Source organism: Micromesistius poutassou, assembly GCF_964030765.1.
Source record: "Micromesistius poutassou genome assembly, chromosome: 11".
NCBI classification, from domain to species: domain Eukaryota; kingdom Metazoa; phylum Chordata; class Actinopteri; order Gadiformes; family Gadidae; genus Micromesistius; species Micromesistius poutassou.
The window spans coordinates 376,017-402,282 of NC_140281.1; the positions used below are offsets into that span (position 1 = coordinate 376,017).

The window sequence follows — 26,266 nt, forward strand, 5'->3', positions numbered from 1 at the left end:
CGCGGCACTCAGGAAGTGCAGGAGGAGGAGAAGGTGTGTTTCTGGTGTGCATGCTCTTTGAACACATCCATGGGGTGCATATGCCTCACACGTCTCTAAGGTACGATGACCATACAGCGGCGAAGCAACCCCAAAGCTCCGGATGCCAACGGGATCGAGAAGAAGATCAAGAGGCAAGTGATGCGAGCTTTAGTGAGGAGGAGGAGGAGGAGGAGAAGGAGGAGGAGGAGGAGGAGGAGGAGGAGGATGTGTCGCCAGCTACAGACGCTGTGGACGCGCTCATGTTTCCAAAGAGTTCAGCTATTCTGTGTTATTGATGTGTTTCCTACACAGTGACGGAACACTAATGAATTGAGTCCGTGCCAAACCATAATAATTCTTCAAATGAATGAACGAACGAACGAACGAACGAACGAACGAATGAATGAAAGAAAGAAATCCATGCTTGGGAACTAGGGGCGTGTGTGTGTGTGTGTGTGTGTGTGTGCGTGTGCGTGTGTGTGTGTGTGTGTGCGCGCGCGCGCCTGACTGGATGGATGGATGGATGGATGGTCAATGCAACTGCTGATGTATCCTAACCCCAAAGTAACTTTAATCCACCAGTTATCCCTCTCCATTCCTAGTGGACTCCCACCCGCCTCTCCAACACTCTCCTCTCTGCCCTCCCCAGGGGCAATGCTCTGAGGCAGGCGTCTGCGTGGAGGGGGTCCCGCCTCCCCCTGCTGGTTCTGCTGGGGGGTCTGGTGGTCTGCGCGACGGCGGCCTGGCTGGTCCTGGCCGGCAGAGACGCCGAGATCACAGAGACCCTGGTCGGGAAGGGCGAGCTGGTGGCCCCGCAGCCCCGCGTGTTCAGCGTCCCCTGCTCTGAGGACTACGACAACCACCAGCGCTACCCAGGTGGGGGGGGGAACCCGGGGGGGGGGCACCCGTAGAGCGCAACACTCACTCACTCACTCCCTCCCTCCTTCACTCACGGCTTCTCTCACCCACTCACAAACTCCTTCACAAACTGCTTTACTCACTCACTCACTCACTCCTTCACAAACTGCTTTACTCACTCACTCCTTAACTCACTCAGTCCTTCGCTGACCCCTTCGCTCACCCCTTCACTCAGTCCTTCACCCCTTCACTCCCTCCTTCACTCACTCCCTCAGTCCCGCTGCTGCTGCTGTGTAAACGCTGCTGATTAAGACGCAAAATACGTGTAGCAAAGAGCTTTACTGTGTGTGTTCAGTTCAGCTGTTGTTTGTTCTGTGGTTTGGTTCAACCTGTCTGTGTTAAGTTCAGCTGTTTGTTCTGTGGTTTGGTTCAACCTGTCTGAGCCTGGAGGTGACGTGCACCAGTGTGCAAACAAAACGCTGGTTCTACTGGCGGGAGGTTCAGCAGCCGTGATGAGCTGTGCCTCTTGTACCTGACAGGGGTTTGAAACAACATAGATAATGGGGATATAGTTACTGTGCAGCACGGCTACAACACAACCTTACTTAATCGTGTGTGTGTGTGTGTGTGTGTGTGTGTGTGTGTGTGTGTGTGTGTGTGTGTGTGTGTGTGTGTGTGTGTGTGTGTGTGTTTTACAGATGCATAAGATCTAAATGACTCTTAAAAATGTATCCATTCATTTCTGCTATAGCTTTATTATCGTGTGTGTGGGGGTGGTATAACAAAGTTGCAAAGTGATTTGGATATTTCCTCGGTTCATGTGAATGGGCTCCAACAGACTCAACCCTCATGATTCTAGTTACATGGGGGCAGGGAGTCGCTGTCAAGGTTAAGCAGGTGGCTGAATGTGTGGTAGTGGACTGCAGTACTGTTGTTGCATGACTGCGGCATGCGTGGTCCTGGGGTGGTGAGGCATTCAGATTTGATAAGCTGTATCCGGTCCATGAGACACTCCAGTCAGGCGCACGCACGGCACGCACGCACACACACACACACACACACACACACACACACACACACACACACACACACACACACACACACACACACACACACACACACACACACACACACACACACACACACACACACACACACCTCTACCTCTTCAGATGTTTGATAAAGCAATTTCAATATGCATACAGAATGCACCAGCTGCCCATTTGAGACGAGGCAATATTGGCCACGATTCTTCTGGATTTCCCCTAACACCGCCTCCAACATCAAATATGCATTCCCCTCCTCTATATTTCCTTTGAGATTGAAACATGTCTGTGTAGTGCAGCTTCTGACGATAGATGCTATAGAAGATTTGCCAGTTGCCTGGTGAATTACTAACCAAGGAGGAAAGGTTTTCAAAGTGGTTCACTTTCCCGTTGCAGTCGGCTATCACTTTTGTTCAAAATTAATTGAAACGGTGAGCCTCTCTAAAGAATTAAATCCATCCAACCAAAACCGTCCCCCACGATTGTTTCTCTCTCGACCGATTTGTTCATTGGGAGAAAAAACGAGAAACTTGTAGTGTGGAACTAAAGTGATGGACGCAGTGAAGAGGTTTTGGCATGGAGCAGGTTTAAAAGTGCAGGTGTGAATTAAGGTTCAGTGTTATTTATTGATATTCATAACACAGAACTGCACGTCATCTGCAATAAAATCCAGAAATTGTTTTCAAAGGCTGAAGTAGCGTTTTTTTTAAAACAACCAAACCTCCATTTGCGTATTTCATATCTGATCAATATTTTATCTTCCTTGTGGGACGGTGAGTCTCTTCTGAAGGTTAAAATGTTGGCTCCTCTTGAATTAGTCCAAGCAGCGATCACTTGCAGAGACTGGTAGGCGGCCCAGAATGCTTTGCCCCTCTTGGCCGACCTCTGCTGGACTCCATTGACTTTCTTTAGCCTTCTACCTCCCTTCTTTATCGCTCCCTTCTCTTTGCTCAGCTAATACACTTTAATTGTGGTCATATCTGCTCCAAGGTCACCTGCTGATGTTGTTTTTGTTGCTATGAATGGTTGTCCTAATGTTTTGTCTCTTTGGAATACATGATTGCAGCAAAGCACCTGATGTAAGATGGTTAAATTAGGGGGAAATTAGATGATATTAAGCATCTATTTTGACTTCATGATGACCTCCCAGTGGTTGATGTCATATAAACAACAGCTGTATGCAGAGAGGACGGTCATATTCGTCGTGAAATAGTTAAAAAGACTTGTTCAGAGTTCACCTAGGCCCTGTCCCAATTCTCCCCCTTCCCCTAGATTTGAGCCCTAACCCTAGATTTTGCGCGTTCCTGCGAAGGGGTAGTGTGTCCCAATACTTGAGGGGAGCAAGGAGGAGTGCTGTTTTTCCCCTTAAAATCAACCTTTGAACGCTTAGCCATCTCGGGAGCTGACTTGCAGCTAAGGCCACTCAAAGCAAGTGTTCTTGTTAAGGGGAGAGAAATGGGACTGGGCCCTAGCCTCTGCATAGCCTCCCCTCCTTTTGGCTGATATCAGTCGACCCAGCGGTGACTCCCCCTGCTGTGCTTCGGGTCTGTGATGTCTGCTAAGCTCTTGTCCCTGTTTTTTCCCAGGATGCACCCCGTTGAAGTGTGGGCGGGCCGTCTCGGACGCCGTGGTGACCAGAGAGGAGGCCCAGATGCTCAGGAGGTAAACGCCACGCTCCTGTACCGGGGGCGCCGTTGTGTTCCACACTGAACCCGTGCCAAATGACAAGCCTGTATCTACAATCACTAAGTGGATGCATTGCCCTGAAGTTCGCCCGTCTGACCGGTGGCCTCTCTCCAACGCTGGCCTTAAAGGAGTACACGCATCATTTCTCTAAATCCGTTTTCGACCCAGGGTTGTCACCACAGTTGACTTAGAAACGTAGGTGGTGATTATTTTTGATGTTAACTTCTGCTAAACCAGTTTTTAAGGCCGACCAATGCCATTCTACCCTCCCCATTCCTGCCATATATTTAATACTGCTCCTTCTCAAAATATTCTCTTATCTGCCCATCTGGGGTTTCCATGTGATGCAGTGGCAGAGTGCGGAGAACATGACCCTGGGTCGCGGTTCCAGTCCGGTTAGACCGATGATATTAATGATAGAAATCGAATGAAACGTTGTCACTCTTTCTCTGAGAGACATGTCTGATGATGATTTGGCAATCCTGCTTTTATGACACAAACTATGCCATTTTACAATATTTACCAAGCGTGAAAGACTCCTCCTTCTCAAAACGTAGCCTGGTCTTCACTGGTCAGCTGTGGTCTGTGGTCTGGCGGTAGACACGGGTCATGTGTGCTGGAGGTCCCTGGTTCAATTCTGATTGCAACCAGCCATTTTGTCAGAAATGTCATGAAATACCGAACGCGGGTTGTAGATGTTTAAAAAAAAAAAATAAACTGTTTATTATTGCAAAGTATGAAAGTAAATGATTCACAGGGAGGCGTTACATGTTTTCAATGTGAGATATCTCTAGGTTGTGTTAGTGAAAGCCGGTTCAACCAGTGCACCTCACTGGTTGAAGGCCAGGTGTGCAGCCTGGTGAGGCTGCTTAAACCAGCCATCCACCTCACACGCCACAGTTTAAACTCCACGGTCAATCTGCTCTTATGGCAAAGCAATGCATTTCACCATATTTGGCAAGCTCACTATTTGTGCAATGTGTGGAAACCTCCTGGCTCTCCAGATAGAAGCTGTGTTGGAAATCGTTCCCTATTCCCTCACTCACTGTTCCCTATATAGTGGTTATGATACAGTGAACTATATAGGGAACGAACAAACGAGATTTCGGACACTACGCTGAACATTTTTAAACGTCATTTGCGTCGGTAAAACACGCCCGCATTGCATTGTGGTACACGGGAGTTAACACGTAGGGGAACGTCGTATGTTCACTCAAATTGTGGGTATTTTATTGTCCACTATGTGGTGAATGAAGTTAACCACTGAGAATTGGAACACCACTGCAAAATGGCGAGCGCCCTCCATAGTCCACTGTATCCGTGACGGGGAACGATTTGGAACACAGCTGGAGTCTGCTCTGGCCCTGCTGGGGGACGCCTGCGTGCGGCTCTCTGGTGGAGCGTGGGGAGGCTATGCTAGCCATGCGGTGCAAGGAGTTAGGGAGTGTTGTGAGACACGGCATGAAATCAAATGATGTCTCCCATGATGAATGACGTTAGACCATGATCGTCACCATGTGGTGGACCCGGTCATCGTTTCTTTGCAGTTGTAGTTAGTGTTTTTATGTTTGTTTCCCTGTTGTTTCTGCACCAAAGGCTGGCTGAGAGAGGGCTGTCTCTGGCCGGCTCGGAGGGAGGAGTAAGTATAAAATCTCCATAATAGTATTAATGATAATGACTTGGTTAAATGGATGCCTGAGTAAGGTACATTCATCACAAGAGGCTATAGGAAATGAAAAAATCCCTGAAAAGATAGTCATTCAGTTTTTTTTTATCTCAGCTAGAAATTGAAGTAATGGATCTAAATTGTATTCATGCTGCACTCATATAGACTGTAGTCATTGTTGCGTTGAGGAACTGCATCAGTGAGTGCGAGTCTACCGGTAAACTACACTTCTACCTGTAGTAGCATTGTCCTGCCCCTAGGTGGCAGGCTTGTTCAACCAGGATACGTGAGCCGTGTTGCGCTCTGTGGCTTCCAGTATGTTCGGACCACCAGTGGCGGTTTTAGGTACGGGCGATTACAGGGGGCATTACAGGGGGGGGAGGGGGCGGCACGAGCACACGGAAACCCCCCCCAACATCCCCCCATTCAATGTAGAACCGCTACTGCGGACCACAGCCAATTAAAATAATGTTCATGGTCCGTAAGGTCGCTAGGCTTGAGAGATTGGGGCCACACTCACACTGAGGATTACATTTAGAGGTGTATGGCCTAGCACTCAGCATGCAATAACAAGCAAAGGTCATCCTGTACGTTGTGATTTGTGAGACAGCGTATTTATTCATTTGTACTGCTATTTAACTGATGCTGTTTATTTGTTGTTTATGACCTGTTTTTTGACCCACTCAGGCCTCCATCCTGGACTTGCACTCCGGGGCCTTGTCAATGGGCAAGCAGTTTGTTAATATCTATAGGTGAGCAAGTGAATGTATGTACACTGTATATATATATATATATATATAGTACTGTATAAACCGTAGATGGCCCTGTTACTATCTCTAGTTGGACACACACACACACACACACACACACACACACACACACACACACACACACACACACACACACACACACACACACACACACACACACACACACACACAAACACACACACTTTTCCCCTAGTTGTACAGACTGAAGGCGGGCGTGTTGCGAGCTTCTCCTGTTCCTCGTTGTTACATCATCTCGGTTGAGGTTCCGCTCTGCACTGAATAGACATATCGCTCTTCCCACCCACAGGCACCGTGGTATGGATTATATACACTCCGCACTGATGCATACCCACACAAATGAGCACACTTTACGTATCGAAGTAATGCATCATCATTCTCTGGCCTGGTTTGGCCTTGGCCCAGTGACAGGATCATATGCATATCATATCTCCCCCTCCTCTCTCCTCTCCCTTCTCTCTCCTCTCCTCTCCTTTCCTCTCTTTGCTCTCCTCTCCTCCCCTGTCCTCCCCTCTCCTCTCGCCCTCCAGTCCTGTCCTCTCTTCTCATACCCCCCCTCTTTTCCTCTCTCTCCTCTCCGCCCTCTCCCCCCTCTCCCCTTTTTCCACTCCCTCTCCTCTGCTTTTCTCTTCCCCTCCCCTCCCCTCTCCTCTCCTCTCCTCTCCTCTCCTCTCTTCTCCCCTCTTCTGTCCTCTCCTCCCTTCTCTCTCCTCTCCTCTCCTCTCCTCTCCTCTCCCCTCTCCTCTCCTCTCCTCTCCTCTCCTCTCTTCTCCCCTCTTCTGTCCTCTCCTCCCTTCTGTCTCCTCTCCTCTCCTTTCCTTCCCCTTGAGTTACTTTTGGGTCAAAACTGGAAGTTGAATCTCCAGAGAGCAGCTGAGCCGGTGGCCTCACTGCCCCCTGCTGGGGACACTAGCGCACTGCATATGTCACTGATCACAATTTGACATTTCGTCCGCCCTAATGTGCTCCACTGCTCACCAGCTGGTGGCCTGTTGGGTAATTATGCATCGTGGTCAGAATACCGAGGTGTGTGTGTGTGTGTGTGTGTGTGTGTGTGTGTGTGTGTGTGTGTGTGTGTGTGTGTGTGTGTGTGTGTGTGTGTGTGTGTGTGTGTGTGTGTGTGTGTGTGTGTGTGGTGGGATCTCAGGTACTTTGGCGAGCAGATCGGTGAGGTGTTTTCCCCGGAGGATTTCCAGCTCTACAGGTGAGCCTCCAGCTTCCATCTCAGAACCATTCACGCCTATTCTAAAGTAGGGCTGGGCGATTCCTCGAATTTTGATCGATTTTGATTTTAGCGTCAACCGATCACAAAACTTAGCCTGATCCTACCAGAATCTCCGAGTCCGGAGAGAGTCCGGCCTCTCTCCATTGACAAACGTTAACTCACTTGAAGGCGGGCGTCTGTTGGAGTTTAAAACTATTGGGATCTGCCCAGTGCCGCTCTGGATCTGCCATAACCAATCGCTGACGTTTGACTACAACTCACACTAGCGCACAACCTCAACGTCAACGTTCTCCGCCACTCCCTCTGTTTGCTGATTGGACGGCCAAAAAATTGGCTGCAGAAAACCTGCGAATATACCGCAAACCCAGACTAGTAGTACTGAAGGGAAATGAAAATTGAGCGGTAGTACGGAGGCGAGCGGAGCCAGGCTACACAAAACTAATATAATCGAGTTGAAACTATTTATTATTAATTTTTTTCATTCAATATTTATAGAAAGTGCAGAACAGCTGGATACATACCTGTACATTATTTTAGGTTTTAACATTTTCTATTTGACCATTTTGTGTATTTTCTTTCTTTTTTTTCCATAATCGAGCAGCCCTATTCTGAAGTAACCCACACGAGGGCTGCCTTTATTTGCCGTGTGACATTCAAAGGAAAGGTTACCAAACTAATTGCATATCTTTCTACCGGCTGGTCAGAATAATATGATTTTTTTTACATTATAGCTCCTGACTAGATTTTAGATTAATCCCTGTGTGTGTGTGTGTGTGTGTGTGTGTGTGTGTGTGTGTGTGTGTGTGTGTGTGTGTGTTGTGTGTTGTGTAGCGACGTGCGCGCCCGCATCCAGGCGGTGGTGGCGGAGACGTTTGGTCTGGACCCGGCGCTCCTGTTCCTCACCAAGCCCACCTTCTTCTCCCGGATCAACAGCACGGGCGCCCAGACGCAGCACGACGAGTACTGGCACCCGCACATCGACAAGGTGACACACACACACACACACACACACACACACACACACACACACACACACACACACACACACACACACACACACACACGAACACACACAGAACTTTGCGCCTTCCTGCGCACACTCTGCCTGTGACTCTTCCACAGGGCGAGTTGTGTTGGTTTCTGTCAGTTGGTTACTCTCAAAGTGGATCTTACTCCAGATGGTTTCTCCACACTGCTTACCCTCGCTTTAAGCTGACATCCACAGCACAGAGAAACACAGACTGGCCTTCGACTGGCAGCAGCGCAGAGTTACGTCAACGATGTCTGCATCCTCTATAAAGGCTAATGTTGCAAGTCTGTGGTACACTGCGAAAATAATCTGCCTGTCAAAACAAGAAAATCTGCGAACACACCACGCTAATCCTTACAGCAGGCTTGTTTTGGGGACGTTTCTACTTTATTTCTTCTCGAATGAAGACAGAAATCGAATTCACTAGGAACCCATTCATCTTCACATTAAGTCGAACGATGCAATCAATTTCTCATTACTCTGTCTGGGCTGTGAAATTAATCAGTGAAGTCACGGCTGGGCCGCAGACCTCCGGGACTGAGCACGGACATTACACTACTTTACATTCATTAAGCCAACACTTTGCTCCAGGACGATGCAACCCGAGAAGAATCACGGGAGGAAATGCAATTCATTAAATAAGCAGACCACTTTAAACGCTCAATTATAGAAACAACACTATTCTCTTCCTTATTACTTTTTTTTTTTCACCTGCCAGGATGCAGTCCAAACAGAGGAGTGGGGGGGGCGGGGGTGGGGTGGTGGGGTGGGGGGGGGGGTGTAGCAGGCCGTTTGGCGTTCATAGCGCGTAGTGGACGGGCCGGGCGGACGGTTTGACCGTGTCCTGGATGTAGGGTGTAGGGCCAGAGCCATTCCCAGCACAACACAAGAGTACCATTCAGCGAGTGGGACTGGGATTGGAGCAGCCGCCAGTAACCAGTAGCCAGTAGCCAGTGCAGGGTGCGGTCAGCCCGGTTGTCCGTTCAGACTACTGAACAGTCGTCTGGGTACACGCTTCTCATTGCTGCTCTGTCGTCAATATTTGATTTCACTTGAACTTCGAAGATGTAATCTTAATCTAAATATATTCGTACAAGAAAGCTGACGATGGACGTGATTCGATTTCTGTTGGATTTTTACATAGCAATGCAAGAAATTGAGCCAACCAGAATTACATAGAATAGTAAAGCAGTCCAACTTTCTGAAACTTGACGAGTAACTGATTCTCCTAATTGATTTTTAAAACTTGGACGGTAATGGACGATCATTTGTGTGTTTGCAGTGTAACCGTTGCCATATGTCGGTATTTGAGTAATAAAACATGCTCACAATTAATTTATCTTTAACATAAGTTAGTTACAATATACTAATTAAGATCCATCGATCCCAGGCGGGAAATTTGGGCTAAAATTTGAATAAAACGAGTGACAGAACTTTTGTTTAACACCTGAGTTTAATGAGTTAATTAATGAGTAGCGGTGAGAAGGGTTAAGCATCTTGCTTGGGGAGGCCTCTACAGAAAGACATGGGATCCTAACCCAGAACCTTCGGGCCTGGAGCCAGACCCCCTAACCATGAGACCACCCAGCCCCCTAGACCATCCAGCACCTAGACCACCCAGCCCCCTAGACCACCCAGCCCCTAGACCACCCAGCCTCCTAGACCGCCCAGCCCCCTAGACCGCCCAGCCCCCTAGACCGCCCAGCCCCCTAGACCACCCAGCCCCTAGACCACCCAGCCCAGCCCCCTAGACCACCCAGCCCAGCCCCCTAGACCACCCAGCCCAGCCCCTAGACTACCCAGCCCCCTAGACCACCCAGCCCCCTAGACCACCCAGCCCCCTAGACCACCCAGCCCAGCCCCCTAGACCACCCAGCCCCCTAGACCGCCCAGCCCCCTAGACCACCCAGCACCTAGACCACCCAGCCCCCTAGACCACCCAGCCCCCTGGACCACCCAGCCCCCTAGACCACCCAGCCCAGCCCCCTAGACCACCCAGCCCCCTAGACCACCCAGCCCAGCCCCCTAGACCACCCAGCCCAGCCCCTAGACCACCCAGCCCCCTAGACCACCCAGCCCCCTAGACCACCCAGCCCCCTAGACCACCCAGCCCAGCCCCCTAGACCACCCAGCCCCCTAGACCACCCAGCCCCTGATCCAACACCCCATAACCTAGTCCTGGGACCAGCGGTCTCCATCCCTGAGCGCTCGCTCTCCAGTCAGTCTGTGAACAAATCAAACAGGAAAAGTTAAACACGCTCTCAGCTTCCCCCCCCCCCCCCTCATCCACACATCCTCAGAACCCCAGATGAACCATCGTAGATCGACGACCTCATGTCCGATGGACCCGGTGGTCCGCTCCTCCTCCTCCTCCTCGGCGTCCGCCGTTGGAGCTGGTCCTACGTTGGGCCGCTGGTGTGAGCGCTGGTCCCACTGGAGTGTGAGGAGCTGGTTGTCCGGTGGAGGAATGTAGCGGCGGTGTGTGTGTGTGTGTGGGGGGGGTGCTGTGGAAGTCTGCGCTCGATTCATTGGTCTGGGATCGATGTGGTGGAAATGATTTGAACGGTGTTGGCAAAACGCAACTCTGAAGGGTAAAAAATAGGATCAGATGAAAGTGGTCTTTGTGCACAACACGACCAGCGTAGCGAGGTTGAAGAGCTGTGGTCAGCCCTGAACAGGCGCCTCCGCTCCAGGGTTACAGCAGGAGGACGTCCTTGAGGGCCCTGCTGCAGAGGGGGATAGTACGATACAGTATCTGAGTCTCAGTCGGCGCTGGACGTCTCCGTTCCCCCAAGGAGTCGAGTATCTGGCGAACAACATGTTATATGGAAATGTCCACTATATGGTTGTGGTTTCCAGTAGCCTGGAAGTCCAGACCCACGTCTAGAAAGCTGTAGGGTCTGGTGGCAACGAGTAATGAAAGCGGCCCAACTCGAGGGGCGGCACCAAGCATGCATTTGAAAATATCACTGCACGCAATTGGATAACACTACGACCAATCAGAAGAATACAAGTTGTGACGTATCCAGACCAGCGGAGCTAACCAATAGATAAGACTTGCCGTATACGATCGGTAAAACAGCAACGCTTTTGGCCCCGCCTATATCAGATACACCGATGTGATTGGTTAATATTCCGGGCCAGGGGGATCGGGGAGTGAGTATATCGCTCGTTCCCAGAGTGACTCGCTGAGCAAATTCAAAATTGTGATCTCGCGAGAACTCTGGATTTCCAGGGTATTACCAGGGTACCTTTCCAGCACAATCGTTTTGAATTCTAAACCCGCAGGTCTTGGCTTAGAAAGCCATCGTCTCTAGGCGAAGTCGAAGTCTTTATTGGCTTGATTAAATGTTCGTTTTAAATAATTAGCATTCTATCCAATCAGTGAGCGTTGTTCTGTAGAACGACTCTCTGTTCCCCTGCCGTCCCAGAGGGCTCCACTGCTGCGTGCGTTAAAGAGCAGACCGGTGATTAGCACACACACACAACACCTGCTCTGCCCCCCTCCCTCACTCGTCCGTCCCCCCCCCCCCCCCGCCCCCAGAGACACAATCACAATCATGACAGGTCAACAGTTAAGCCCTGATTACTGCTCAGTTGAGCCAGCCGCGCCCAGGCACCGCGCCCCGTGCTAACTGGTAACAAGGGACTCTGTGGAGGAGGCACCTTGTTCGCTCTGTCGTTATATACGTATCGTGTTAAGAGACTTTTGATCAATATCAATATAAAACATGTTCAATATATATCGATAAAGAGACCGGACCACTGAATCTAGCAGCTGGGTTTGTTACACAAACACGGTTCCATACTTCTTAACAATATTGTTGAGTGTTTTTCATTGTTGTGTCGACATTGGAGCATTGATCAATGAAGAACAGAAGGTCATATTAAGTGTTAAACAGAAGTGTTTACATCCAGCATGGTGATTCCTAGTCTTTTTAGGTCATTAAAATGATCAATAGTCATCGATATCGATCAATATGATCGCGTTATATCGTGATATGTCTTTCAGCCATGTGGCCCAGGCCGAGGTAGCATAAGAAACCCTCAGAGGTCCCTGGTTCAGAGCCCCCCACATTGTCATGGCCTGGGCAGGGGACCCGGACAACGAGGCAGGACGGAGGCGTGGTACCATTGAACAATAATCAAGGTTTATTTCATAAAGCACAAAGAAAAGTATCAATTGATCACAGTAGCCGGCGCATCGCCGCCAGCATGTGGAAGTGCCAAACAGGAAGTGGATGGAACCGGGCGCACCTTATAGTAGGGCTGCTCGATTATGGAAAAAAAATCATAATCACGATTGTCTTGGTCAATATTGAAATCTCGATTATTCAAACGATTATTTTTGAGTTTGAAAACATGATGCATTTATTCATAATTTCTCTCCAAAACAAACACTTTGTAAATGAGAACTTTGAAATTTCCACTTAAAGAAATACACAAAATGGTCAAATAGAAAATAATGTCCAGATATGTATCCAGCTGTTCTGCAATTTCTATAAAGAAAGAAAAAAACTCAAGTTTTTTTTTTTTTGTTTTAAATTGAAAAAAAAAAAGGAAATAGTTTCAACTCGATTATATTAGTTTGGTGATCGTTTCACGCTCAACATCCGATCAACATCCGATTCATCGCCCAGCCCTCCCGTATAGGCCACAAACAAGGCGACCCTGCCCCTCCTCGTCAGGCCTAATAATTGGGAGACAGACGATCATAGGCAAGGCCTCGCGGCCGTCAAACTGCCAAACCCCCCTGGATGGAAGGAGCCCCCCCTCAAGCCCTTATCCAACCCAGCACCTAGCTCCACACACCGCCTGTGAACACTGCAATGCGGACACCAGACCAACACGGCCACCTCTCCATGCGTTATGCACCGCAGTAGCAACGTGCTCGCACGTCCTTCTATGGATCGAGTTGTCGGTTGTATCTCCCACGGTTCTGTTGTTGTTTAGAGCTGATATTTCCTTCTACCTTCGTTGTCTGTGTTGTCGTTCAGCTTTGGAATGGAATTGAATCGAGGGCGACGCAAAGGCCGTGGATGTTGTGAGGCCAGGGAGCTTTTTATCGTTCATAAAAAAATAAGTGGTAACCGTGGTAAAGACATATGCATATTTTTTGCCTTGACTCAACCAAAGCAAAAACTAATTATTCTGCTGCTTTTTTGATACAAGATTAATAATAAAAAATAGCCTTCTGGCAAACAAATGTGCTGTTCAAATAGAAAAAGAACACGATTCACACAGGCACACACAGACAGACAGACAGACAGACAGACAGACAGGCAGACAGAAGTCTGAAAAGTCAGAAAATAAAAGAAAAGGGCTGATATTGTATGCAGAGACAATATCAAACTACTAACTATATTCAAACCCTAATAGAGCGTTGAGATCCTGATAAGCACCCAGAGGAATTTTTGAATTTACTCTCATATCTTTTTTTTTTATTTATCACACGTTTCCATCAATTTACTTTTCAGCCATTTATTATTTCTGATCTATAGGAAAGGCCTTTTGCTTTTGTGATATATTCATATTCATTCATCGTCCTCGTCCATCAACCATCGCTTCCATCTCACAGTGATAAAACGACAACTCTAAACGCTCGGGCGACACGAGACGCATCCTCCCTCGAGGAGTCAGCCGGCGTCAGCAGGGTTGGCGCTCCTCCTCCTCCTCCTCCTCCTCCTCCTCCTCCTCCTCCTCCTCCTCTTCCTCTTCCTCTCTGGGTACGGCCGGCAGGACGCTGAGTGGAAGCGCTCCGACAGAGAGCGGTTTGGCTCTGACCCCGACGAGCCAACCAACGCCGGAACGGCAGAACTAGGGGGCCCTATGTTTAACCTCGGGCTGCTCTATGGAGACATGGAGACACTCTCCCCCCCCCCGGATGACACAGACCCTCAGAGAGTTGGAGGGCAGACAAGCGGCCCGTCTGATGTGAACTCACCAGTGTCCTTTGGGGACGGGACGGCACACATCCAAACTTCAGGCTAAACTTAGATGTTGTACTAAGACATCGGATGTACATCGTTACCTGATAACATATTTTGGTATGTAGACGTTTACCCCTACCAGGCTAGGGCATTTTATAATTCATGTTTTGTATACATTTTACATTTATATTTTATTTACATTTAATTATAAATATTTACATTTATATTATTATTGGTCCTTTTCAATGGTTATCCTATGGCAGTGTGAAGGTTGGTAGAGCTCCCATGTCAATAAAAATAATAATAATAAGCCATTTTTAATTGACTTAGAGAGAGAGAGAGAGAGAGAGAGAGAGAGAGATCTGCTCCCCGTCGTCCTGACAGCTGCTGAAAATGGAATCCAAAAAGCCCCCCTCCTCTCTCCCCCCCCCCCCCCCCCCCCCCACATACCTCTAATTTTGGGCGCTCTAATTGCTCTCCCCGTTCTCGTAATTTAAATGCAAATTCCTTCCGACGTCTTTAGCGGCATATTCCCGCCCATCCATCATGCTGCTACGTTATTGTCTCCCTGACGCTTATCGCGGCCAGCGATAAGTGGGCCACGGGAGACTCAGAGGTCACAGAGTCTCTGCATGGGCTTAGGCCCTGTCCCAATTCTCCCCCTTCCCCTAGATTTGAGCCCTAACCTTAGATTTTGCGCGTTCCCGCGAAGGGGTAGGGGTACTTAGGGGAGCAAGGGGGGAGTACTGTTTTTCCCCTTAAAATCAACCCTTGAACGCTAGCCAGCTCAGGAGCTGACTTGCATCTAAGTCTACTCTACTCAAAGCAAGTGTTCTCGTTAAGGGGAGAGAAATGGGACTGGGTGTTAGACTGAGGCACTGATTTATGTCGTACGTCCTTGCAGTTAAACATAGTACTTAGCATTGTGTAGCATCTTATCCTAGCTATCTCTGTTGTATACGGGGAACGGGTTAACCTAGTGATTGTTAGTGCTTGCCACTTGGTTCTATGAACATCCTTACAGTACCCACAGAGATATATTGTGGTTTCTGTTATTCGGACAAATGTACTTATTGTAAATCGCTTAGGATGAAAGCGCCTGCCGAACGCGTTTTATTTCTCTCTTTTTGCTGCGGTTGGATCTCACGTGAACAGTTGGTGAACACGATGAGCTCATGGGCCTGGGTCAGCCCTCAGCACTGCTGTGTGTGTGGGAGGCTGATCCTAAAGTACAGGCAGCGTTTGCAACACGCAGGAAAACCAGATCCAACTCTGTCGTGTCTCAACCGAAATCGAGAAGACGTTTTTTTTTTTTTGTTGTTGTTTTTTTACACGAGTTCCGCAGAACATTGTGTGAACCCTGAGCAAGTCCAATCAACACTCGTCCCGCAATTCTGATGGATTGTAGGTTCACCCCGGCTGGTCTGTTCCGACCTTCCTCCCTCCTCCCCATCAGGCGCTCCGGTCCACATTAACCCCCTGGCTCCTCATCACTGAACGACTAACCAGGATTGATTTAACCTCTTCAAAGTGTGTGTGTGTGTGTGTGTCTGTGTGTGTGTTTTATGTTCTTCCTGGGTGCTCATCAAGCTCATGTTGGGCTGATTGATGCGTCGTGTCTGTCTGGATCGCGTGTCCTGCTGAGGCGTTTGGTCGTCTGTGTTCCCCTGGCTCGTTCTCCTCTCCTCTCCTATGCACACATTTTATTTATTAGACAGGTTTCACGATCGAGACAATTAGGTAGCGTAATGTCATTTCCTCATTGGTGCTGAATTCTCACTCTTTCTAGCTGTGTTCGAAATTGTTCCCTATTCACTCACTCACTATTCCCTATATAGTGTTTATGATATAGTGAACTATATAGGCAACGAACCAACGAGAATTCAGACACTACTTTGAACATTTCTAAACGTCATTTGCGTCAGTAAATGCGCCCACATTGCATTGTGGTACACGGGAGTAACATGTAGGGAACATCGTTTGTTCACTCAAATTTTGGGTATTTTATTGTCCACTATGTAGTGAATGAAATTAACCACTGAGAATTGGAACACCACAACAAAATGGCGAGCGCCCTATATAGTGCACTATGTCCGTGATAGGGAACGATTTGGAACACAGCTATTGTCTCTGTCTCTCTGTGTCTCTGTCTCTGTCTGTCTCTCTTTCTATCTGTCTGTTTGTCACTCTCTCTCTCTCTTTTTTTTATTTGTATTTTTTTTATTTAAAACAAGTTCTCTCTGTCCCGCCCCCTAGGTGACGTATGGATCCTTCGACTACACCTCCCTCCTCTACCTGTCCGACTACGGCACTGACTTCAGTGGTGGGCGCTTCATCTTCATGGACCCCAGTGGGAACCGCACGGTGGAACCGCGTACAGGTCAGCCGGTCCCCAGGACGCCCCTCACGGCCAACAGTGTGGTGCATGAACAAATGTTCAAAATAACTAGTTCGTTGAACAAGTTCATTTTTCTATGAACTTTGAACCGAACGTAACATATTTTTTAACTAAAGAACTTGAACTTGAACCAGTTCAGATTTTGTGACGTTCTGAATTGATGCTTAGGTCCAGATGACATGATTATTATATAATAGAGTTACTGCCTTAGTTGTGATGAATGAAACAGGTGTACAAATAATATCCACAACAATCTGAGATTGTAGTGATGGGCAGCTGGTAATGGAGAGGATTCATTTTAAAAGATAAGCACAGAATACAGTTTTTCTTCAGTTTCTAAAAAAAACTTAATGAACTGAACATGAACTAGTTCAAAACTGAATTGGTGAACTATGAACGTGAATTTATTTATTTTCTTTTGTATGAACTGAACTTTGAACTAGTTCATGTGTGAACTTGCACAACACATGGAGGAATACATTATTCTGGACGAGGATTATTGATTTTTCCCCCAGGGGGCAAACCTGATCACCGTCGTCCAATTATATCTTTAGAATTATATTTTTATAATTGGACGCATCAGAGTAGACGGATCAGCGTTGTGGTACTTGATCAACCGATTCATTTACTATCATATCAATTATCATATAATTATGTTTTCTACTGTTTTGTATCGTTTCCATTCATTTGTGTTTCAGCCGTTTATTATTTCTTATATATCGGAAAAGCCTTTTGGTGAACTCAATCATCTTCATCATCTTCATCCATTAACCACACAGTAATACAGTTTTATTACACAGTAATAAAACAACTATAACATAAAACTATACACGCTTTGGAAATACAATATGCATCTTCCCTTAATGGCTTGTTTTTGTTGTGGATTAAGCCTTAACAACACTTAGCCGTCCTAAGTGGACTCTCTACCAACAGGAGACCGTCCTGATCTCTGAGGTCACCTTCCGTCTCTCTGCAGATCGCTTCCGACCTTCAGCCAGTTGAAGGTCTTGTTCTAAGACGTTTAAATGTTCAGACCAATCAGGGCTTGGGGGCGGGAGTTTAAGTTCACGACGAAGCAAGCAGAGAGTAAAATAAGAAACGATGACGGAGACGAGGAAGGAGTGGCCATCAACCTAAAATAAACACTGAAATGGACTGAATATCAACGTTAAAAGATGAACAGAAGTCGTTTCTCAGAGGGGAATATGATTTGGTTGGGCTGTCTAGTTCTGGTCGGTTGATCGATTGGTTTCTCGATATGCAATCTTTATCCATTATTTTCGCGGGCGGGAGGGACAAATGCAGACAAATGTATTTCATTGTTGAGTGATAGGCTATATTACGTTAGGAATAACTTTATTTATTATTAAAATGAATACGAATTTGCTTCATTAGCATGTGCGCTCGAGTTGAAATATTTGAACTTTGACGCATATTCCGCTTGATGCTGAATCACTCGGTGATTCGTTTTTGATGTGAACGCACCTTAACGCTGCACCCATATTTGGAAATCAATTGCTGCACAGTCGAGGCCTGATGTTCATGACTCATCACAAGCTGGGCATCTGGCAGCTGGCTGGTGAAGAGGAAACCACAGGCAGGCTGAGGAAGACAGCAGGACATGTGGAGTGTGACTGGACACTGATTGATACTCTGTGGGAACCCTGACGGGAAGCCAGTTCAGATGAAGCCCGTTGTAGCTCCAGGGGTTGACCCCAGTGTTTCTTTGATGAGTGGCGGATTGTGCGTCTCTGAAGGAGTACGGCCAACAAAACAATTCTAACGAGGACGGGCGATGGATTTAATTTTAGCTAAAGCCTTTGATTTACTCTTCGTTTGAGCTTCGTTAAAACAGAATCGACTGGCAATTATGAGAGTGTAATATCAGCATATCTGGTGGTCTCTCTCTTTGGGGGGGCTTCTTTGAAGAGGAACAGACTTGGCTCCTAATTACTTAGCTTATCAAATACAATCGTTCATTTTGGGTGCACTTACAGAAAACAAAGTGGGCGTAATCCCGTGTAACGCGCCGATCCCGGTCTCGGCGGCGCAGACGGATTAGGAGACCTTAATTGATTTGGCTCCGTCGGGGGACGGAGCCGTTATCCACGCGGAGGAGGAGGGTGATGCAGGGGGGGGAGACTCAGGAAGGGATCCATGTTTATCCTTAATGATAAACATGTCCTTACATTAAGGCTTACATTCAGGGCATTTAGCAGACACCAAAGGGACTACGTTTGTCAGAAGAACGAAACGAACACGTATCTCTGCCGGTACAGTAAGGATGTTCATAGAACCAGGGGGCAGTTCCATTGACAGCCTTGTAGGCGCGTGTGTAGTATGTGCATTAGCTTCTCCCCGTTTACCGTCTGAATATGATCTACCCAGAGGCAGTGTGTCTGTAGCTGAACCCAGTCTGCTGACAGTCCTCCCGACCCCAACGGAGACGTACTCCCACCACCGAGCCCGGCCCCGTTAGACTGAGGAAACGTCATCTACTGATTACCCTTTTTATCGGCTCGGAAAATACAACATCAATCTTAACGGGCGTAGAAGTTTCCTCTTGATGAGCATCTCGAGGGGGGGGGATGCTATTCATTCAGCCAATGCCAAACGTTGCCATCAATCCTCCACCACGGCCCGAGCCAAGGCTCTGTCTGGGATGCTGAGAGACGGCCGTCTTCTGTTTTTTCTGTATGGGGAAGAATAATTATAGCCGTGGAATACACGCTGGTACCAGAGTAGAAGATCCTGCAACACACAACCATCAAAGTCGAACCAAAGAAAGACTCCTTCACCCGAGTCGTGGAATGATCAGGGAGAGGAACACACAGACTACACAACGCAGGTGGGATGGGGAGCTCGTTGCTAGGGAGCGTCGTCGGGGGGTGCCGGTAATGGCCCGACGGAGCCTTTGATTCCGGAGACGCTGGTGATGGCGTGGGAAGCGGCGGCGTGACGGCGTCCTCTCTGACAGCCTCGCCGGCTGCGCTATAATGATCGAGTTCTTCCCCCAGAGTGCATCTGGCAGTTCTTCTCAGCGCGTTTGAACGGGATTTCAATGTTGGAGTTGAGTGAGTGAGCACGTCATTTTGGTTCCTATCCGATGACTTACTTACTTACTTACTTACTCTCCTCTCTCCTCTCTCCTTGAGAGCTGATGCGTGACATCAAGCAGCTGGCGTCACAGCCACCACCGTGCCGTATCTGCTCCTCCGTTTAACAGCTTCAGTCACCAGCTCATATCATGATACGCACACACACACAGACAGAGATACACAGACGCACACACACACAGTCAAAGGCACAGACAGAGACGTACAGACAGACACACACACACACACACACACACACACACACACACACACACACACATGCACACACTCACACAAAGAGACACTCGGGCACAGACAGACACAGACAGACAGACACATGCTCCCCTGCTCTTCCCCTGAAAGTGGGAGCACAGCATATGTCAGGTGATTGACATGTCTCGACTCAAAACGACGGGGTGAGGTCATAATCTTAACCTGTGTGTGTGTGTGTGTGTGTGTGTGTGTGTGTGTGTGTGTGTGTGTGATTCCTAAGAAGAATAACATCCCAGAGGATCCATCCACCTGGAGGGATATATCACTTCTCCCCACCATATACAAGATATTCATTGTGTGCATTTTGAACCGTATTTTACCCTGGCTTGTGGATTCCGGGACACTGTCACTTAACCAAAAAGCATACATAGAGAGGCAAGGAATGAATGAGCATGTATTTGATGCATGCCATTGATGACTTTAAACATGAGTCTTCCCGCTTTTACGCAGTGTTTCTTAACTTTCGTGACGCTTTTGGTTCTCTGCCCCACTGCCCCCCCCCAATGTTGCATTCCCTAGAGGAAATACACCTGGAACAGCCGGAACAACACATTCAGCCAGTTAAGGATGTGTATGAAAATTATTTTCTACAAGTGAAATGCGGACACCAGTTAACAAAACCCGTCAAGCTTGAGGTTGGGATTAAAACGGGATGCCCCTGGAGCGCTGTGAATTTCATAGTGGCTCTAAACCAATGGCTGAAATGGCTATTGCCTCCTCGCCCCGCCCGGTACTACATCCCCATACCCTGTCCAGGCCTTTGCCGATGACGTCCTCCTCGTATCAAGAGAAGAGAACCTAATTACCAACATGCTGTCAAACACCGATCGCTTTCTGCAGTGGTCTGGGCTTGAGGTCAAGAACAGCAAATGCGCAGTGTTCTATGAACGGCGCAGCGGAGGCAACAGGTGGTATAGGGCCAAATACGACCACCCTCCATCATTCACAATAGCTGGCAGTGCTATTCGAGTGTTTGAAAGACACGAAACATATAGCTACCTTGGACACAAGTTTAATGTGGCGGGCGAATGGCAGGAACAGGTGACAGATATATGTGATGAGTATTCTGCCAGATTGGACCTGATAGACCAATGCCCCTTGCTTGCCGACCTGTATGAAACTTCAGGCAGTTCGGGACGTAGCCCTCTCCAAAATTCAACACCTGTTTGCCAACGTTCACATCGGCAAGAAAAATTTGAAAGAAATGAACAATAAGACAGCATTGTTCATTGTTTAAGACAGTGCAGCTGGTGAGGAAATGGACAAATCTTAACACACACACACAACAAGGAGTATCATTTTCATGAACAAATCGGAGGGGGGACTTGGAGTCCCCAATATCGAATGGATTTATACAGCCACCAGAATAAGTCACCTTTTGCATATGTTAAGTAACGACGACCCGACTGTGCGAGTAACGGCCCGGAGCTCATTGCTACTGGATCTAAGCAAACGTAAGATCCCCCTCGCCCCTCGTGGAGAACCAGGTTTCCTGGGCTTCAAAAAGAAACCCAGTGGCAAGCTGGACACCAGGGCCACAGGGTTTGGAGTGCGGTCACATTGGCCTGATCTGAACGATCTGTGTAGCAGCAATAACATACGACTAAATTGGATACACGAAAGCGGAGGAAACGTAAACGTCAGCGAGGAACTAACCATGGACTTAAATGTGCATGCTGAAGCGACTCTACATCATGACGAAACCAGCACATAGCTGAACAGCCGGACATGCAGGTACGAGATCCTCCAACACTTCCAGTCGCAGCAGCGCAATTACTGGGTGAACCTGCGCCTCCAAGGTAAACTCGCATGCCTACAGTGCGCGGACCGGACGGTTTCACATTTGGCACTACATAACACATCTGTTAATGCAGGCATTCAACAATTTGTGATTAAAGCTAGGCTGCAAGCACTCCCCTGATAGCGTTGTATTTATTTACTCATTTGCTTGGCTGTAAATACTTGCACAGTGTTTGTGTTGCTGTGCGAGACATAAATGGGCTCTTTATTAATATTTGGAATGCTGTGTCGTAAGTATTGGTCATTCCAAATAAATAAATTAAGTGTGTGTGTGTGCGTGTGCGTGTGTGTGTGATCTGAGTTCCGTTTAGTTTTCATCACTCCTCCTCAGGGTTCTCTCGACGGTCTGTCTCGTCTCTCTTTGACCTTTTCAAGTGTCTCCCTCCATTAGAGTGACTGAGTTAACCGTCCGTCTCGTGGTCTCTGCCCCGCGGGGACCTGCACGTATCTTGACGGACTATGGTTTGGACAATGAATGGCTGATCTGTGTGCTGGGCTCATGTAGAAACCGAGAGAAAACACCACCTGGCTTCTTTTTGTGTCACAACTTTGTGTATTTATTCACATACATCGTTCATCTATTAATTTCACTGGAACAACATTGCGCTGTTCGAGGTATTCAGAAAAGTAGAAAAAATAAATATACATTGTTAGGAAATGACAAAGGACTGAAGACACTGAATAGCAGCAAAACCAAATGGATTGGACCCTCATTCCTATTCCTGCATTCCTCCAATTCCTCGAATCACATGCCAACGCTTGTTCCGTGGAAGTGAGGCTTCACAATGTCTGCACGAGAGCTCTGAAAATAACAACGCAGTAATGCTTTGTTAGGAACTGACGTCCACTGAAACTAGTTCAATTCAGTGCAAAATGAAAATTCAAACCAAATGAATCACAATGCTTTTACCCGACACGTCTATTCACTGAGGCAGTGTCGGCATGTTTCTAACCATTACCAGAAAGTAAATTTAGAAAATAAATGAATATGCTCCACTATGATGGCAACTTTCACCCGTCGTACTTTCTGATCCAAAACACAAAATGGGTTCCAGTTACCGTTGAAAACGGTAAAACGCCACATGAAAGCGGTACGTTAACAATTCGGTCTATATTGCACACATACATTTTGCATTTAGTTATCAGTTGTTTGACCAGTTGGTAACCAGGGTTAAATGTCGTAATGAGAAATACATTTGTCATCGTTTCAGAATGCGGGTCACACAATATTTTAAAGTAGGAGACAACATTCAAGGGATCCTGGTTAGTGCAACATGCACTACAGCAACGTCTGACCAAGAAGCTTCTGTCCGTTCTGCTGAATGTTCACACTAGGGCTGAACGATTAACCAAATTCAAATCTAAATCGTGATGTAATAGAAGGCAATATGCAAATCGCAAAGGCTGCAATTAAAAATAAAAAGTTTTTTTTATTTTTTGTGATTTGTTACCGTTACTGACTGGAGATCAGTAAGATTTTTATAAATTTTTCTTTTACAATTCAATAGTTAAATAAAGATGTTATATCAATTCATCTCAACACATCGGCCTGGCCCAAAAGAAAGAGCAGTTTATGTGTTGACTTCCAATGTTGTGTTGGTCATACTACAGAATGATTTATTGTTTTTTTAGTGAATAATACAGAACATAAGGAACTTAATAAATTAAAAAAAAATTGCATATTCATCTATAATATTGGTCAACATAATCGCAATTAGATTATTTCCCCAAATCGTTCTGCCCTAGTTCACACTGAACTTCAGACCGAAAAGTGAATGAAGTTGATTCAGTTCTGTCAAACCTTGATCCTGTTTTGTCGCTGATTATCAGCGTGCCTGTGAGGAGCCCGGCTGCGCACGGCCCATTGTTCCCCGTGCCTGTTGACTTTCACGTGTTGTGTTCAGTCAGACGGATCCTCTGTTATTCTCCATCCTGTTCTTTGTGTTTCACGGATTCCATTATTTTCCTGCTTTGCTGATTTCCCCTGACGTTCCGGGCGTAAGACTTTGTGCCAGGGGGGGGATAACGACGATAACGATCCGGAGGAGAACGACATGCAGACAAACTGGGGCACAATCCAGGCTTTATATTCCCATTCATTTAATGGGATAGCTATTCCACGGTACAAAAGCGTGATTTATTCTCTTCACAAAGGATCCAAGCTTTTAAACTTGAATTTCTCTGTGCTGTGAGTTTTTGGTCGCAAACAGAACCACAAGTTACTCTTTAAAGACGGAACACAAGCTGTTGTTTTCCAGGATGTCAGTGGGTCTGGTCTGCTCTGCTTTGGACCAAACGACCCTCTACAGAAACAGCCTGCAGCTTATCGGGTCCGGTCCAGTCCACCACTCTCCCCTAGCCCGTGGTTTTATATATTATGCAGAAATATGTTTAATCTGTGACTCTCTGTCTCTCTAAAAACAAAAGTCTATATTTTGTAAAGTCGATTTTGACTCTTCACAGTTTCTCCGTGCTGGTGGATTCCAGAAATCAACAGCAGTGTTTTTTCCCTTCCCCTCCTGTCTCCCCCTGTCTCCCCCCCTGTCTCTCCCCGTCCTCCCCTCAGGCCGCGTCTCCTTCTTCTCCTCGGGGACGGAGAACCTGCACCGCGTGGAGCAGGTCACCTGGGGGACCCGCTTCGCCATCACCGTCTCCTTCACCTGCGACCCGGCCCACGCCATCGCCGACCCAGCGCTGCCCTGACGACCGGCAGCATCATCGCCATGACGACCACGACCCCACCACCGGTCTCGCCTTGCACACGCGTCCTCCTCCTCCTCCTCCTCCTCCATCGTCTGCAACTGGTCCTCCTCTTCCTCCTCTTGACATCGCTAGCCTTTCCTCCTCCTCCTCCTCCTCCTCCTCCTGCTCCTCCTCCAGTCCGTCCAGCCCTAAAGCACAAAGGGGAGAGAGGAGGGAGGGAGGAGGGAGGGGGTACATAGGGAAAAGGAGAGGAGAAGGAAAATGGGGAAAGAAATGAATAAATGAGCAGCAGTGGGTCATTAGGAAAGGGGAGGAAGGAGGTAGCGAGGAGGAAAGGAAAAGGAGACACAGTGTGAGTTCTCTGCCTTGAATGTTCCTCTTCACAGCCAACGGAGACCCATCGCGTTTCCTCTGTGGTTTCTTCTGTCTATGATTGGTTGAGGGGTTATTTTTGATGGATGCCAGGTGGATTATGTGATGCTGTTTAGTCAGGGAGCGTCGCTGGTTCCCGGTGGAGGCCATGAGGAGCAGGTCTGAGGCTGCTGCTGCTGCTGCGGCTTCTTTTGTACAGGTGCGGCCTATTTGTTTTTTTACTAGGAGTCAAGGGACGTTCTTTTCCGCTTCCTTTTTTGTACACCAAACCTTCTTTCGTACCGTCTTTGTACGCCATAGAACCACTAGTCCTAGAAAGTATTATTTTTTTTTTTCCCCAGCTTTTCCCGAACCGATTTCTAATATCTTGATTTACTCCATTCGACGGGAAGGGAGGGCTTAAACGGAAATCACTTCCTGCGGAGAATGTTTTTATGAAGGAGGCAGCGCTGCGATGGGTCGTTTGGGATGGCGGACCGTTGTTTCCTGAAGCCAGAGCTCTTTCCTCCTGAAGATGCAGCCATCTGCGCCATCGCGCTACTTGAACCGGCATCCAGGTCTTTTCTGACAGACTCCATTTCCCACAAGCCCTTCTGGGATTTGTACAAGAGCACTTGTTTCTGCCCACGGTGTCGTCCGTGTGGACGGTGAAATAAATGGAGGTCAAGGTTAAAGTGGCTCGTCTCGTCATCCTTCTTTCTATTATACTTTCCCAGATGTGTTTTATAATGCCGGATCTAATGCATTAGTTTCTTATGGAAGTCAAAAGATTAAAATTTAAAAATCTATTATTTTTTTTATAATTAAATGATATAATTAAATAAATATAATTATAATTGTCTTTAATAGTGCGTGTACACAAAGGTAAGAAAGTGTTCTTAAATGTCAAATGCTAAAAAAGCATGAATAAAAAAAAAACATACTTTGAACTGCTGTTAAAAATAAGTCCTATTAACATAAGCTTGAGGAAATTAAGTGGGCCGGGATGGGAGACGTCTGTGAAAACTGTTGTTTTTTTTCACCAGCCAGTGGCTGGTCGTTTATGAATATTTATGCTTTATGTAAATTAAGACATAAAGGCACATCAGCTCTTCCCTTGTGTGTGTGTGGGGGGGGGGGTCCCATTAATTGAATACACAGCCATGTTACCACCTGTATTGTTAGTCTGATGACCAGCCGCTCAGCGCGTTAAAGAGGTGTCCGTTCCTGGCTCCTGCAGGCTGTAGATACCAGCTGCCTGCCGCGTGCGCTTTTTTTGTTCTCGATGACTAAACACAGTCCTGGGTCTGGCGCGGTTCGGGGCGAGCAAACAATCAGTCCCACACCCAGGGAGGACTCGTTTTAAACTTTGATGACTCGACCGATCTCGTACATC

At 47.4% G+C, this 26,266-nt stretch overlaps 1 protein-coding gene across 1 annotated transcript; it reads left to right on the forward strand.

Moving 5' to 3' along the window:
• Window positions 1-14: 14 nt before the first annotated feature.
• ogfod3 (2-oxoglutarate and iron dependent oxygenase domain containing 3) lies at window positions 15-25,565 on the forward strand. Its single transcript, XM_084475417.1, has 9 exons — window positions 15-173; window positions 671-897; window positions 3,512-3,587; window positions 5,208-5,250; window positions 5,965-6,029; window positions 7,213-7,269; window positions 8,122-8,275; window positions 16,507-16,630; window positions 24,383-25,565. The coding sequence occupies exons 1-9, from the start codon at window positions 106-108 to the stop codon at window positions 24,517-24,519; spliced, it is 951 nt and encodes a 316-aa protein (XP_084331543.1). The 5' UTR covers window positions 15-105; the 3' UTR covers window positions 24,520-25,565.
• The last annotated feature ends 701 nt before the right edge of the window (window positions 25,566-26,266 follow it).

Coding starts and splice junctions, on each gene's coding strand:
- ogfod3 (XM_084475417.1), top strand. CDS start 106: ATGACCATACAGCGGCGAAGCAACCCCAAAGCTCCGGATGCCAACGGG. Junction 6,030..7,212: donor CAGTTTGTTAATATCTATAG/GTGAGCAAGTGA, acceptor GTGGGATCTCAG/GTACTTTGGCGAGCAGATCG. Junction 16,631..24,382: donor CACGGTGGAACCGCGTACAG/GTCAGCCGGTCC, acceptor TCCTCCCCTCAG/GCCGCGTCTCCTTCTTCTCC.